Source organism: Arvicanthis niloticus, chromosome 7 (genome assembly GCF_011762505.2).
Source record: "Arvicanthis niloticus isolate mArvNil1 chromosome 7, mArvNil1.pat.X, whole genome shotgun sequence".
NCBI classification, from domain to species: domain Eukaryota; kingdom Metazoa; phylum Chordata; class Mammalia; order Rodentia; family Muridae; genus Arvicanthis; species Arvicanthis niloticus.
The window spans coordinates 41,918,208-41,934,828 of NC_047664.1; the positions used below are offsets into that span (position 1 = coordinate 41,918,208).

General features: G+C 51.1%; 1 protein-coding gene across 2 annotated transcripts in view; it reads left to right on the top strand.

The window, feature by feature from the left end:
• The first annotated feature begins 983 nt into the window (after nt 1-983).
• Nucleotides 984-16,621, top strand: part of Crmp1 (collapsin response mediator protein 1) — a 49,233-nt gene continuing 33,595 nt past the window's right edge. Inside the window, exon 1 of one of the 2 annotated variants that reach the window (XM_034509173.2) lies at nt 984-1,449. In XM_034509173.2, the coding sequence (XP_034365064.1) occupies nt 1,069-1,449 (381 nt within the window). In that variant the 5' untranslated portion in view covers nt 984-1,068. Of the gene's footprint in view, nt 1,450-4,814; nt 5,057-16,621 lie in introns of those variants that run through there. The other variant, XM_034509174.2, reaches the window with a different exon arrangement.

Here is a 16,621-nt window from a genome sequence, read left to right on the forward strand (position 1 = left end):
TTCTTTCTACTTCCCTCGTGTCTGGTGGGGATGTGCGTGGGTTTCCTGTCAGCAGTCTACAGGCCTGTGTGTGGAAGAGGCTTGTGAGGTTGCTTTTGATAGTGGTGTGGAAATTCTTCACCCCGAGATGTTGTTGTGGTATGTATCCAACACGAGTGTGGGTCATTGGTTCAGTTACAAGCATCTGGGAGTGTAAGGCTAACACGCTCCCCTTGCTTTGGGATAGGGATCTCTGTTCCTGAGTTCTGCAGGCTGCATCCTTGTATCAAATCTTTTAGAAAGCTGGCCCTTGGAAACAGGGATTTCATTCTACTCTTAGTCCAGTCTCCAGCACCTACACTAGTGCCAGATCCTCTTAGGCAATCAGTGTGGTAGTGTCGAATGAGCCAATGGGGAGTTGGGTGTGTATGCCTCTGACTGTGCATCTAAGTTCATTTAATTTTTGTATAATTTTGGTGATGCGTGGGATTGCCTGACAGAGAATCTTTGGTGTGCGTGCGTGTGTGCGTGTGTGTTTGTGTGTGTGTGTATCTATGATGTGCCAGCTGTTTGGAGGGAGCGCGGGAGGTACCGCGGAGGTACCTTATTTGGGTACGTTCCTTGTACAGACATGCTGATGTCGGTGCAGCTCTCACATGTGAGATGAAGCTTCACCGTGTGTACGTAAGTGCGTGTATGTGTGTGTATGTGTGGTGTGCACCCGCGCACCGCTCCCACTCCGTCTCTGCCCGCGCCCTGCGCTCCTTCTGGAGGCGGAGAGCCGGGTGCGTGGAGGGCACTGCGGCTCGGCTGCCCGCCCTCCGCGCTGCGGCTACCGCACGTCACCATCCTCCCCGCCCCGGCCGCCGTCTCCGCCTCCACGGTCCTTTGTAGCTGGCAGTGGCGCTGGCCTTGGTCAACCGTAGGCTCCGCCCCGCCCCGCCCAGGCCCCGCCCCTCGCGGGCCCCGCCCCGGCCCTTCCTCCCTCCCTCTTAGCCCGACCGCAGTCGCGTTTGGGCCGCCACGGGCCCGCACCGAGGCGCTCAGCGCGGAGCCAGCGGTGGCGAGAGCTGACCGCCGGAAACGGGGATGGCGGAGCGGCGGCGAGCGTGGAACACGGAGGACGACCTGCCAGTGTACCTGGCGCGGCCAGGCAGCGCGGCGCAGACCCCGCGCCAGAAGTACGGCGGCATGTTCGCCGCCGTGGAGGGCGCCTACGAGAACAAGACCATAGACTTCGACGCCTACAGCGTGGGCCGCCGCGGCTCCGCGCGCACACCACGCAGCGCTGGCCGGCCCGATGCCGTAGGGCTGCCGTGCCCCGGCGGCAGCGAGGACACGGCTAGCGATGTGAGCGAGCCCTCGGGCTCTGCTGTCAGCTCGCCAGGCGATCGCGATGACAGACCGCCGGCGTTGCGCATCCGATGTCCTGCGCCCCGCGACCTGCCACTCGGCCGGGACAATGGCCAGGTACCCTCGGGACACGTGGGCCGGACATGGGGGGCGGGGCCCTTGGAGACCTAAGGCTTGTGTGGCGTGAGGGCGAGTGTGGGGGCCCGCTGCCACCAGGTTCTGGGGAACTGCAACGGCCCCTCCCCCACATCATCCTACAAGAGGTTCAGAGAGGTTTAAGATAGGCCCGGGTTGGCCAGCACAGCCTCAGAAAAGCCAAGCCAGGTTCTGAGAGGGCAAGTAAGTTGCTGAAGCTGCTGCTAAGGAACCTGTAAGGTGAATTTAAGTCTCGTTCTCCTTCTGGGGTTCTGGGAAAGGGGGAACATTCTCTGTCTTCCTCCATCTATCTATTTGCTCACCCAGTGATTGTGGAGCGCTTAGGCTGCAGCCGGCTCTGGGAGAGGTTCACCGAATGACTCTGGTCATACAGCTGCTCCCCGCCCCTCCCTGGGGGACGATGTGGCTAAGGATTTAGATGGTGGGCAGTAAGAAATCATCCAGGACACTCCGGGATGTGTAAATTGGAGGCGAATCTGGGATTTGAACCCAGGCATATGGACTCCCCGACTTCTGAAAGTGAGGAGGGACATCAGGAAAAGACATGGCCAGGGCTTGGGCCTTACAGGTTTTCTTCTTTAAGTTGAAATTTACCAGGGAACACGGATGGTTAGACAGAAGAGTCCTGGACAGGGTGGGTGAGGTCAGAGCCACGTGTCTGGGAAACAGAAGTTGGAGCAGCTCTGGGAGCTGTCCCTTGAGCTCTGGACTGGGCTGGCTAGGCAGCCTGGCCGCACCCTCCAGAAGTTCCCTGGCTGGGGAGAGCTGTGGACTCATTTCAAGAATTAAGTTCATTCAGGTAGAGAGTGATCAATAAATGCTTGCTATGGAGTTTTATCATCATTCTCGGTTTAATTAACTCGCCCTTTCCGTTAACACTATGAGAGGCACAAAGTGAATCCAGAGGGAGGAAGAGTTTGAACAGGACTGTAATCTGGATAGGCGTTTGGGGAAAGAAAATGGGCTGGTCTGAGGGCAGTGTTCTTGCCTGGTTCGTCGCCTGCTCGGGAACTCTCCGTGGTCCTGAATCTGCCGCCTGGGATCTGGAGGCGGGGGTGAGGAACAGGGAACTAGCCAGAGTCCAATTCCCTATCCCTTTATCTCCTCCTTGGTAGTCCGACCTCGCGTGGGAAACAGGCTCTCTAGCTCCACCAAAGGCTTCAGGGCTCAGAAACCCAGACACTACCTGGAACCTATCGAGATGTTTCACCTTCTATAAGCTGTCTTCATCTGTGACCCGGGAGTGGCAGTCTGCTCTCGGCTTCCCTCAAAGGGAATACCACGGAGGCGAGTGCTCTTTGTGACTGGCCCGGAACTGTCCTTCTGGCTTCGCGGCGCTGGTCAGGGTCATTCACACAAGCTTTGTCCCCAGCTCTGCCATGGCCTGCCGGGTAGCTGTGCCTTAGCGTTTCTGGACCCTAATTGATTCACCTGCTCCTGTGTTCTTACCACCCTGGTCCCCTCTGTCCTTTCTCCCTGGCTTCTTAGGGATCTGACAAAAGGCTGCGTCCGAGGCTTCCCAAAGCACTCTCTGGTGGGGACTTAGAGCTGAAGAGCTCAAGGCCCCGATGGATGGAGTAATTTACTTTCTGAAGACAGCAGAGCATGGGTTTCAGAGGGCTAGGGATCTAGGACCAGCCTTAACCACTTCTGCAAAGGGTGCCCGGCCCCTCCCCCGCCCATACGGCTCTTTCCTGGGAAGGAGGAGGGGTTTCAACAGCGCAGGCGCAACATTTGCGGTTGCCAGAGGCCGATGGTTGTAAAGCTTTGTACCGGTGAAGTCTGCTTGGGAGCAGCAATCTGTTTGGCCAGTAGCGAGCAGGGCTCCTCCCTCTGACTTGCACGTGGCCCAGCCCCTCTCTGTAGCTTGCCAGCCCAGAACCCCCTGGATGACCCCAGGGAATGCCCGGGTACTGGAACCTATGATTTATTGGCGAGAAAGGGAATCCAGGAGACAGAAGTGTGCTGCTGCCATCCGCAGCTTCCGGTCATTAACGAGAATTTAGGGGCCAGAGCACAGGCGGGACTTAATGAGCAGAGAATCTGCTTCCTGACGCTGCCCCGCAGCAGCTAATTTACTCTATTTTATCTCTGTAAGCTTCAGTTTTCTATCTGTAAAAGGGGAAAATTACTGGCTAGTGTTTCCGGATATAAGCTGTTCTCTCTGAGCCTATAACCCCTCTTGGTTTCCTGCGGTGGACTAGGTAACTGGCTTTCTCCATGTGGTGGAAAACGAAAGGCCCTAGCAGGGTCCATAGCAGGGTCCAGAGATTTTTTTTTTTTTTTTTTTTCTGTTCCTCACCTCCCTTGGCAACCCGGAAGTGGAGGAGTGGGTCTATCCACAGGGTCAGTGGAGAGATTGTGCAGGCAGGAAATGAGCTCATTGGTAGAGAAATGGCTTACTCCTGCCTGGGGGCAGCTGCCCGGTATTTTGAGGCCTACTGGGGGCTCCCTTGTTCATCTTTTGTCCTCTCTTGGGGAAGTTTGGCAAGCTTTGTCCTGGCTTTCTGCCCACCTTTCCCAGAGCCACATCGGGACCCCTGGGCTTCGAACACTTCAAAAATAGGCAGGAAAACCGCGTTTCTTCCCTGTCCCCAGGGCTGTAGAGACCTTCGTCCCAATGGTCCAGCTTCCGAAGCCTTCACTGCCAGGCCATATTGACCGGCCACTAAGAGGAGAGAGCAGATGAAGGGTCAGAACCCATCACCCATGGATTCGACGCTAGTCCTTTCCGCTGCATTGCCTCTGCCTGGGAATGGAAATGGAGAGGGTAAAGAAGCGAAGGCCCTGGAGATGGGTCCGGGAAAAATGAGTTATCCTTAACTGAGGTGGGCTATTCAAGAGAATAGCGTCAATGAAGACTTGGATTTGGATATGGAAAAGGGGGTGGAAAAACGGAGACCATGGAAGTACTGGCCAGAGGGGACCCTTGAGTGCGACTCTGGAGGGCCAAGGATGCTTCTAGCAATTAGGGTGGGTGCTACCTCCTGACCCACACTTCCTCTTAAGCACAAGTTACACAAAGATCAGAGCCACCTGTGGCGCTGCCCATGGCTTTTGCCATCGCGTCCAAAGGCTGTTTGTTTCTTGCTTTTAAAACACCACTGAAAAGCATATTCTCCTAGTGGCGCGAGTGAGGCCGGGGCTTTGGCGAGGGCGCGGGGCGGGGGTCGGGGGCGGAGTAGGGGAATCGGAAGGGAAGCGCTTCCTGGTTCGAGCCGAAAGGGGCGAATCCGGTTCTGCTGCCGCCACCGGGAGGAGCTGTCTGTCTTCAGCGCCCTCCTCTCGCCCTGCCTCTCCCTCCTCCTCCCGCCCTCCTTGCCAAGCCGGGCGGTGCAGGCAGCGGGAGCAGCGGCGGCGGGCCGAGCAGCGGGGAGTGGGCAGCGGTGGGAGAGGAGCTTCTGTCCTTTCTTTCATCCCTCCCGGGCCTTTGTCGCCGTTCTCACGAGTAGCGCTGCCGGGAGAGATCCGGGTAGAGCGCCAGGCAGACGTTAGTTCCAGCGGCCGGGCGGAGGGCTCCAGAGGGGCCATGTCTCATCAGGGGAAGAAGAGCATCCCGCACATCACCGTAAGCGTCCCCACCCTGCCGCAGTGCTTTGTGGCTTGAGGGTGGTCGCCATCAGGGTCCAGACCCGTGGGGGTACGGCAGGGACGCCCCCGGAGGCTTCCTGCGTCGCCGCGAGTGGGGCGGGGCCCGTCTCGCCGAAGCCTCCCCCTCCCCCTCTGGGGACAATGAGGGGGAGCCCCGCATGGCAGGGCGGGGCTGGAGTATCCAGTCCCTCTCTCTGCGGGAGTGAAGCCCCCTCCCTTCGAAGGATGTGCCGGGAGGGTGGCATGTACCGGGAGGATGGCGTGGCCCGGAGGATGCGGAGCTGAACAAAAGAGGGAGGGGCGCGGGGCCTCAGTCCCCCTCCCTCGGCCTCTCTAGGATGGGGAGGGTGTGCCGGTCCTAATGCACCTGGCCCCTGCAGCATCCCTCCCTTGCACCTTGCCGCCTTCAGAGGAAGGAAAAAGATGCGGCTTTGCACTCCTTGCTTATTGATGGAGTGGAAGGCCCGACTTTGAGCTGCGCCATGATGGATGCACTGCTCCCATACCTCACTGCAGCTAAGAATAGCTCGGTGGTCCATCCTGGAAGCTGCGGCTTCTTAAGGGTTAACCGCAGAGGCGAGCAGCCCAAAGGTGGAGTGGTAGTATGGGCTGAACATCTGGGCTGTGTCCCTGGGTGTGGCCGGAAACAAAGGAGGCCGGGTCTTTAAGCTTTGTCTAGGCAGGGAGCTAAGGGTGATGAGGTCAGACACTACATCCTCCACGGAGTTGCTGCTTGGTGTTAGAACCAACAACCAGTTGCCCAGAGATGGCAGCGCAGAGACTGGGGTGGCAATGTTGGAGCATCCAGGTTCTGGCAGGCAGGATTCCCAGAGCTGATATCCCCTGGGTGACTCCTGAGATTGAAGGGTGGAGACACAGCTTGTGGAGTTCAGAATCAGGGACAGCCTCAGGACCCCTCCAGGAAGGCAGCTTCGGGTTATAGGTTGGGTGCAGACTTTACCTAGGCACATGTCCAGTGTGACACCCTGCTAGTTTTATGGCCCTGGGGAGGTCTTCTCAGGGAAGCACTGCTGTTAAGAAGCTTCGGAAGGTTGGCAAGTGGACTGGGAATATGGGTAAGAAAAAGGGGTGAGAGGAATGCTCGTTCCCCATTGTCTGTCTTTCTCACCCCTTCCAAACAGAGCTTCAGCTCTGGCCAGCCGACCTCTGCTGAGCTCCTACCTACAGATGTGAGTAGGCGTGAAGACTGAACCATATCTGTCCAATTTGCAAACCCTGTAAGTAGGAGATGCCTTGGAGAGACTGTGATGTCCATTTGCCAGACAATGAAGGAAGAAAGCTGGGGATTATTTGAACAGGTTCCTGCTGGAGAGGGCTGGCCATGGGCCCCTGTCAGAAGAACTGAGACAGGTGATGAGGTGGGGCTGATGCAGGGACCAATGAATCAATAGCTTGGGGTTCCTCTGTGTTGTGTGCTCCCGGAGAATCTGAGCTTTCAGGGCACTGGTGTCTCAGGTTGAAATTCAACAGATGGCTGCTAGGCAGGTCTCTGGAAAGAGTTCCTTTGGAGTCAGTCTTATGGCTCTCAGTCTGTTAAGCTACAGGGCCATCCTGCTGTGACCTGCAATGGAGATGAAGGGCTCAGGCTTTACACCAGATGGCTGTGGCTATGTGCTATGGTGGCTTCTTGAGCCTCACTGCCTTGATATCCATAGCAGATTTCCTCCCACGCCCTCAACAAGACTCATGAACAGCCTGGCCGTCCAGGCAGAACTGTTAGTGTGTTGGCACATTTGACCTGAGAAAGGCATGATCTATCTGCTGCTTTAACTGACTATATGCAAAGCAGGCAATCAACCTGTGGGACAATTGCAGAGATGCTTGATCAACCTCAGTGGGCATAGTGAGGAGGGATGCAGAAAGGCTATCTCATATGCACAAAGAGGCTCCTGATAGGGCACTTGTTTCCTTGGCGCACCTTGCCTATTCCAATTATAAAAATTTGTCATTTTAAGGGGAAATAGCAAGCCTGGATATGAAATAGCAAGCAAGGATATGAATGATTCTACCTTGTAAGACCCTTCCTATGTCTGAAGACCTTTTGCTAAAGGTGCACACACTGCAGTGAGCATCAGGTTCCCTTTTAAAATGCCACAGCCCTCACCTGTTCCCTAGCAGTCACTGGGTAGCATTGTAAAAAGTACCTGGTCTCTGCTGGACACAGGGAGGTTGGCAAGAATTCACAGCGATTTCATAAATGGAATAGTAAAGGGGAGGAGGGGGTCTGCAGGCAACTCTAGCAGATATATAGAGGACAGGGGTCAAACTAGATGGCTTTTGGGGATGGCAGAAGGAAAGCCAGCATTATGGATCCCCACCTCTGCTGCCATGTGGCTTCTCTGAACACTGAAAGCAAACCTTGGAAAAGTCTAAGGGGCTTTAAACAGCCTGAGGAGAGGCCTGAGATGCAGGCCACAGAAGCACACAGAGAGCACAGCTCAGCCCCAGGTGCCTCCTGCAGGGTGCTGGATCACTTCATGGGCCCCTGAATCTTTGTTATGGGGGAAAGATATAGAGATAATGAAGATCTAGGCTTCAGTAGGGAATTCAGAGTTGTCTAGCAGAACAGAGAACACGGGGGCACTCAGGCCAGGTACCTTATGGGCAGACATGAGGATGGAATTAAGAAAGTGCTCTACTCCAATTGGCTATGATGTGGAGCTAATTCTTCTTTTGAGTATCCCAAACCTTCCTGAGATGATGAGCAGGCTGGTCTGATGGAGAAGGAAGATGGGAAATACACACTTAGTCTCTGTCTCCAGGGTCTGCTTAAAATATTGATGAAGCTCTTTCAAAGGTGGATTCTTCTATAATGACTGATGGGGGTTAACATAGCTGAAACTGTTTACAGAAACCCACTGTGTTTAGCAAGTAGAGTGTCATGGGTGTGGCTCTCAGCAAACAAAGGCACGGGCTCCCTGGGCCTATAGAAGCTCTTGACCCCCCAGAAGAGCCACAGAATGGGGGCTGCTTGTCCAGCTGTGTGCATGGGGGAGCCAGGGAGCTTGCTTCTGAGCTTCTGATTATTATTAACAATGGGACTCACAGCCCTTGCTGCAGCCTACATGACTTCTATTATGTAGACTATTATGACTTCCCACATGGATCTTATAACTACGGGAAGAGCGTAGCCTAGGTGTCTATCTATCAATCAACACTGCTTCCCAAAGAGGAAACTGAGGCTCTTGCATCGATTGGGCTGTGAAGGAAAAAAAAATCCACGTTCCAATTCACACTCAAGCAGGCAGTTAATGGGCTGTTCTGTTTGTTGAGAAAATCACTGGGTGGGTGTGTTGGTGTGTGTGTTTGTGTATGTGAGTATATGGTGATGTGTAAGTGAAGGTGTGTGTGTGTCTTTAGTCAAACAATGAGGACAGGGGAGAAACTTATATTGAGCTGATGTTGTGACTTTAATTTTATAAAACATATGGGAGAAAAAAAAAAAACAAAAAAAGAAGGAACCTCCCACCCCGCTCCGCCACACACACACACACACACACACACACACACACACACACACACACACACAAAACCAACCAACCAACCAACCAACCAACCAACCAACCAACCAACCAACCTATCAAACCAGCAAACCCAGGAAGCATTTGGCAGGCTATCCCAAAGGGGACGTTCATTTAGAGTAGAAGTTCATTTATTCCCTGAGTCTTTGCACAAAGGTTTCAGGCACTTGCACAATTTGGCAAATGGGCTGGAAGGGCTGGAAGCCACACATCAGTACCGAGGATCCAGGAGCAGCAGAGGACAGGGCCACTGTGGGGCTGACCTAAGTCTCTGCTGTTTGGGCAGAGACAGAAACCCTCACTAATGTCAAGATCTTGAGCAGGGAGAAGTGAGTCAAATTCTAAGGAAAAAATATTTTTTTACAAATATTTGTTACAAACAAATTCTTAAGGAGAGTTTCAGAAGGGATCCAAAGTGACAGGGCAGTGTCACAGCACAGTGACACCATCATCTTTTGAAAGCTCATTCTTTTAAATAATTAAAACAGTTTTTTTGGGGGGGGGGCAGGATCTTACTCTGTATTCCAGTCTAGTCTATAATTCACTCTGTAGCTCAGGCTGGCCTCTGCTATTGACACTCTTGTTGAGGCTTTCCAAGTGCTTGAACCACCTTGCCTCATAACAATTATTTCATGTGTTTATTACAAAGCGAACTTGGCCAATGCTCCACTCATGGAAAGCATTCAGTGTCATACTCTCAAGAGTGTCTGGCACACAGCAAGAATAACACAGTGGTTCTCAACCATCACAATGCTGTTAATACATCCTTTAATACGGTTCCTCAGGTTATGGTGATCTCTGGTCATAAAATTATTTTCATTGCTATTTTTAAATTGCAATTTTGCTACCGTTACAAAACATAATGTACATACCTGTGCTTCCTGGTGGTGTTAGGCGTCCCCTGTGAAAGGGTCATTTGACCCCCAAGGGGTTGCCACCCACAGGTTGAGAACTGCTGGTAACATACATAGCTTCTTTCTCCATACTCATGAACTCCAAGGAAACGGAAAATTGACTCACCTTAGTTGTCAATATTGTTCAAATAGTGTCTGTGCAGGATACCTTACCACCAGTGCTTGCCAGCAGTGCACACACCTGAAGTAAGGACAGGTTGGATCAGAACATTCCAGAGGGACTTAAGACAAGGACCTGGCCAGAAGCAACAGGAAGCTTCATGGGTTGCACAGTGGCATAAACAAGAAGTTGGAACAGCAAAGGTGAGGTCTGAGTTGGGAGAAAGGTGGGAATTTTACACAGCTGAATCCAAGGGGCCTGAGAGAAATCTGAATGACTGGGCAGCTGGTGATTCTTCAGGGCTGCAGAAGTCGGTGTACACTCGAAGTAATAGAAATGACACAGCTTCTAAGATTGGCACAGACTCCAAGGAGGTATCTGTCTAATCTTGGGCACATTAATTCCTTCTCTTAGATATTGAGTTCTTTTCCTTACTGTGAAATAGATGAGGTAGTTAGGGTTCAGTGTTACAGGACATTCTGACACCTTGTGGGTCATAGGAAGGAGCCTGTGTGAGATGGGAGAATGGTGTGCTGGAAGAAGCCGTGATGTTATAGGTTTGACTCCTGGGAACTCACACAGTCTCTGTACTCATCAGCCTTTCTCTATGGCTATGTGTGTGAAATAAGACAATAACAGCCAACCCCCACCACTAATGGAAGAAACTTGTATGATGCTGAGAGTAGTGTCTGCACAGAGTGAACACCACGTGGGTTAGCCATCAGCATGTCCATTGTGGGTCGGTGTACAGGTCAGCTTTGCTCAATAACACATGACCCTGAGGTCTCATGCCACAAGCTGTAACCTTGTTCCTGCTGCTGCTGTTAGAAGGTGCATCTGCCACTTTGAGACCTTGGCTGAAAGAGGGGCAGAGCATGCTCACAGGCTTCCAGCCCCTCCCTATGAACTCAGGGTATCAGAATGCCGTGTAACATTAAACTGGCAGCCCATAAGGCCTTTAGGAACTTCTGTTCTGTTGCGGCATATCTCATATTTAAAGTCATGGGGCTGAGCCCAAAGTCAGTATAAACCTGGAGTCAGTTTTTCGGAGGTCACCAGAGGTTGTTGCACAGGTCAGTTCTGGTGTGGGAAGAGATGCTTGTCATCATCTGTAAAAACTGATGCTAAGCTCGTCATGGAAATGTAAGAGTCATGGAGGGAAGATGCTGGTTCTTAGGTGGGGTTTGCTCAGAGGGGGGTTAACAGTTCAGGTTGGCATGAGGGTGAGAGGCATGAGTCAGGTAGAGAGGGAACCATGGGGAGGTGTAGAAAAGCTGGTGTAGAAAGAAAAAGGTAAGCTGTTCCAGCTGAGGCCATTCTCAGCCTGTGGGAGCAGAGTGGTGTGCTGCAACTGTCTCTAGTTGGACTGCAGGTCAGCGACAGGGCTTACAGACTGTTTTAGCAACATCTGTCTGCAGAGCCCTGAGCGTTCACAGGTGCTGAGTACAGCCCAGTTTCCCCGCTGTGAGCAAAAATGAGGCATCTGGTGCTGACAAGACAAAGCAGCCTCAGAGGCCATCCCCCTCCTCCCAGCACCAAGGAGAACTAGGTCAGGGCAGTGTATAATGGGGTGGTGTGGAAGGGTAAGCCTGTGCAATCAGCGCTGCTAAGGGCCTCCACGAGACAAGGAAATATGGCTGCCAACCTAGCTGGCGATATTTGGTATTTAAACCCTCTAGGAATGCTGCTAGGTTTTAGACTATTTGATTAAAATCCTAGATTTTGATTAAGTCCTAAATTTTGCTCTGAGCAAACCCGACTGTGAATTGGTGCTGGCGTATTGGTGTATTCATGAACGGGGGTGGGAGGTGGGATACCTGACTCAGAATGTCATTCAGCAAACATGAGTGGGGCTGGGGAGGTGGTTCAGTGTGCAAAATGCTTGTCACACAAGCCCACGGGTCTGAGTCTGTATCCCTAATACCCATGAAAAAGCTAGATGTGGTGGTACTCTAGGGGGTACTGTAGGTGGTGCCCATCTGTACTGGAGGTGGTGCTCCAGCTCTGGGGGTTGTGTGGGGCACCAGGCGGTGAGATAGGCAGATCTCCAGAGCTCACTGGCAAGAGCCTAACCAAATCCATGAGCTACAGGTTCAATGAGAGACCCTATCTCAAATAATAAGGTGGAAAGTCCATTGAGGAAGACGTCCTCCATCAGCACCTGACTCTACATGTAAGTTAACTGATGGACCTGTGCACACATCCACGTGAAAGGAACACATTAGTACCAGGCTCTGTGAAGCTCCCAGTCCCATAGACTTTACTCAGCCCTCTGCTGCAGGAACCCAGAGGGCTCTCCTAGATCAAGATCACCCTGCCTTTGCCAGCAAGACCTCAATTTTCCAAGAAACACCCTTCTTCCCAGGGTGGGGAGCTGTGAGCTCTTTGGTTAGTATCTCATGTACATATGCTCCACTTTACCATAGGAACAGGGGAGACTGGGAAAGTCTCCCCTTCCCAGCCTCTCGTCAAGAGCGCCCTGCATTTGCCCATTCATCCAAGGGTTTCTACTGTGTGGGTGGATAGGGGCGTCCACATGGTAAGCTTTGTTTCTTGGCTGAGTGAACTTTTAGCTGCTTCTGTAGTGATTCTTAAGCCCTGTCTCTGGGCTTAGCTCTGAGCTGGTTTGCATCATGAAGGTAAGGAGAGTGAGTGGCATGAAGGGCTTTAGGAATGAGAGGGAACCCGGGCAGCAGGGAGAGGGCAGATCTGCTTTGCCAATGAGCTTAGCCGGCTTTAACAATGGACAGCATCCTCTTAAGAACTGTTCGCCAGTTGAGACACAGTATGTATGACTTTACTCCTGGGGCTTGGCTCAGTAATAACCTGGTGTCAGAAGTGGGTCAGTTCCAAGGTACACTCAATGGATGTGATACAGAACCACAAGAGCAAACAGGTGGCTGCTTGAGGACTGTGGTGCCCGTCCTCAGACCTGGGTGATATGCACGATGCACAGACGTGCATGTTGTTGGAGACTGAACCAGAGTGTCATGCATGCTAACCAAGGACTCTACCACCAAGTTATATTTTTAGTAGAAATGTGCTTTTTGTAATAATAGACCCTGAAGGCTCAAGCCCTACATTCTACACAAATATTTGAATTCTGTAACCTCTAAGTTGAAGGGAACCTTATAAATGTGGGGAGGTTTTCTGTATTTGTGTAAGAAAATGCCAACATGATTGATTCTCCTGGATTGTGCAGGAATTCCAAGTCCCTTCTCCTAGAATCTTTACAGTTACAGGAGGTCACACTTCACAGGGCAGCTGGGCTTGCTCTGGGACAGCTATGGTTGGGGAAGGGGTGTGCTTCTTTTGTGAGGTACCTTTGTTTGGTTTAAGAAATGGCCCAGTCTTCTGCCCTCTTGCTGCTCTCAGAGACTGTTACCTTCTCAATCCACCCCAGTTTATTCTCTGTGCTGAGAACTGTATCATGTTTGGCTTCTCTTCCTCTCTGTCCCACTTTGCTTTCTGTTGCTGTGATAAATACACTAACCACAATTTTCTTCCCAATTTAAGGAAGAAAAGGGTTTGTTTGCCTTACACTTCCAAATCATAGTCCATTGCTGAGGGAAGTCAGGGCAGGAACCAGAGCAGCATATCAAAGGCTGGTTTGGTTGCTGCTTTACGAAATGTTACTCTAACCAAGGAACACTTACGAAGGAAGTACAACAGAAGTCATGGAGGAACACTGACTGCATGCTGAGTTGTTCACAGGCTCAAGATCATGTTGTTTCTTTCTACAGCACCAGAAACCTGCCCAGGGAATGGTACCACCCACAGTGGGCTGGGCCCTTTCACATCAGTAAACACTCAAGAAAATTCTTTATATACATAGCAACAGGCCTGTCTGATGTAGGCAATCCCTTGAATGAGGAGCGAGACTCTTCTCAATAGGGTATTCCAAATTGACAGTCAAAGCTACAATATTTCTTTCCCTACTTTAAAAAACAAACAAACAAACAGAAAACAAACAAAAAACCAAAATCTGAGCTTTATTTCTGGGCATATAGAGCAATAAGAATCCAAAATAAAACTTGAAGGATTTGGCACTGAATTTTAAATTAAAATAAAAGGAAAATTCTTCTTACTTCCCCAAATGCCTGAATGCAGATGCATGGCCAGAAATCCTAGATCTCCTAGGCTGGTGTTCGGTGTGTGGGCAGCCCCTAGGCTTCTAGGTCTTATCCTTGTAATCCTGCAAGGCTGGTGGTATGCCGGCTTCCATTTACAGAGGAGGGGCGCAGTCTGCAGAGGCAACATGGGAGTTAGCTGTGGTTTCTGCACCAAGTGATGGATCCCTCTTCTAGGGAATAAGGGGGATAAAGCTGAGGTGAGAGAGGGAGCACCATAGATGTGCTAGCCAAAGGCACAGACACCTCACACTAGGGAGAGCTCCATATGGTGCTAAACTGGGATGATGATGGGGAGGCTGGGAAGTGTGGGCTGAGTGGACCTGGCAAGTGGCCCATCCTTGCACAGGTGGTGTTAATATGTAAATATGGTGTGCCCTGGCAACAAAAGGGTAGGTCAGGCATGGAGGAGCCTGCTTCGTTCTGTGTGAGGAGATACTGCTGAAAGGTCATGAAGAGGGGTGAGACAATTGGGTTTGTGCTTCAGAAAGTCACTTTGGCTGCATGTGGTAGAAACAGGAGAGGCAGCAGGGAGACAGATGTGAGTGTCAACCCAGGGCAGTTACAGCGGGAGGAGGAAAGCATCAGGTGTCTGTGGGGACCTTTCTCAAGTGGATATCACTAGGGTCCTGGTTTATCATGGTTTGCCACATTGGAAGCTTCATCCTCAGTATATTGTGTTGGACAGAATCTCACAGGTGATAACAAGGGGAGCCTGGCTAACAGAAAGTGGTGATGCTTTGAAGCCACGCCCTTCTAAGTTGATTGGTATAGCTAGTGTGGCAATGGACTAGTTACGAGAATGAGCTGGCTGATTGTGCTCTCCTGTCCTTCTGTTCCTGCCTTGGATGACAACACAGAGATCCCATCACAGGCTTGGCACCACACTCTTGGGCTTTCTAGTCTCCACAATTGCACAGTCACAAGCAAAATAAATTTTACTGGTTAATAAGCCACCAGTTTCAGGTGTCCTGTGACAGAAGGTAAGACAGATGAAGAAAGGGTATGGGAGGTTGAAGGATCTGAAGTTGAAAACAACATCTTAGCATGATCCAAGTCTCCACAGGACTGTAGTCACATGCTTTGCCGTGTGCTGCTCACAGATGTCAGTTGTGTCATGCCTAGGTACTGAAGCACAGTTAGACATACACACATGACAAGGTCCTCAGGGTGGTTGGACTCTGCATAGTGTCCTTAGAAGATGAACCATGTTCTCTAGTAGCATACGTGTTCTGTGATATAACGAGGACAGAAGGCATTGCCGGTTCTTAGCTACATAAAGCTCTATGCATAGTGTCCGGCTCCCAGAGAAAAAAAATCCTTCAAAATGGCCAAAGCTTTTTAATGTGCCTTATCTTCTTGGACCACATTCACAGCAAGGATTAAGCTGAAGCATGGGATGAGGTGTGTCCTTGAAAAATGACACAACAGATGTTGAGGGTCTATTATTGCTTAATGTATTTGATGAGGGGAGCAGTGGAGGCTTCTGCACCATCATTAGGGACAGTGAAGATACCCTTACTCCTAGATAACCCCCAGGAGTCAAAGGAGTGGGAAGTCACAGTAGAGGTGCCAAGTAGAACAAGGCTCAAATTCTCACACCATCTCTTGGATGTGTGATTTTTGAGCAAACTACTTGACTTCTCCAAATTTCCTCATTTGTAGCAACTACGCTTGCTTCCTATGGGAATTTAAGAATTAAAAATGAAATGAGACCCATGTAGATTTAGCTAGTGCTGCCCTTTGCAGACAGCAGGAAGGACCTGCCTACTGGGGGTCCCTGGAGAATACACCATTTTACAATCAGATATTCTGCCACTTGAGAGTGTGTCCTGAACATTGGCCAGAACGATAGGCCTGAAATCCTGCTGTTACAAGTTGCCATGGAAACAGGCCTAAGCTCTATTCCTTGGGGCTTACCCACATTTCTGATTCAAGAGGAAATGCCATCCTGCTCCCATCCAGGCAAAGGAAGGGTAAACGGTTGCTAATTAGGCTGAGTTCCACACCGCTTTCCATTCCCTAGATCTTTCCGGACTATGGATGGGTAGGCTGCCACAAAGATGATTTTGTGTGAATGAATAAATAAATGTGTGCAACTGCGTAGTAGCATTTGCTGCTGCCAGGCAGCCTGGTGGGAGGTATGGAGGGGCCGAGGCTGTGGCTACCGAGAATACAACCCTGCAGTGTCGGTGTGAAGTGTTTGGTTTGTTCAGCTTGCAGCTGCCATGTGTGTTTGTTCACTGTGGCGTTGGGCTGTTCAGCTTGCAGCCAGCATGTGTGTTGGTTCACTATGGCATTGTACTGCACTGTTGCATAGCAAACACACCCACACTCTGCAGTTCATAGAAGTGAGTATTTACTTGCTGCATCACGGCTCATGAGTACGCAGCTAGACTTTCTCTGGGATACTGTCTGGATCAGGTTTGTTCCTCCTAGCGTATCATTTTGAGTCATAAGCCACTTGGGTCATGTCACTAGACTATAGTGGTCTGGCCTGAGCCACCTGCATCTGAAAGCTCTGCTTAGATCATGCATCAAAGTTTCTTCTTTTACTGGTCAAACCTATTCTCAAGGCTGGTCTACAGCCATTGGGGCTGCTCTGTTCCCATTATAAAGCATGGTCAGGGTTAGGAAACAGGATTGATAGTGAAAATCATGACATGTTGCAGACAGTTGGCACCTGGAGATCTGGGGATTTTTAGCGATGTCATTTGTTACATCTAGACAACAAAAAGTTTGATAAAAGCACCTGGGCTGAAATTTTTACCAGATCACCCCAGAGTGGTTTAGAGGCCACATAGACCTGGTTCTAGTGCTGTGCTATGGTCTTGGTCTCTGTCTCTGCCTGCCTGT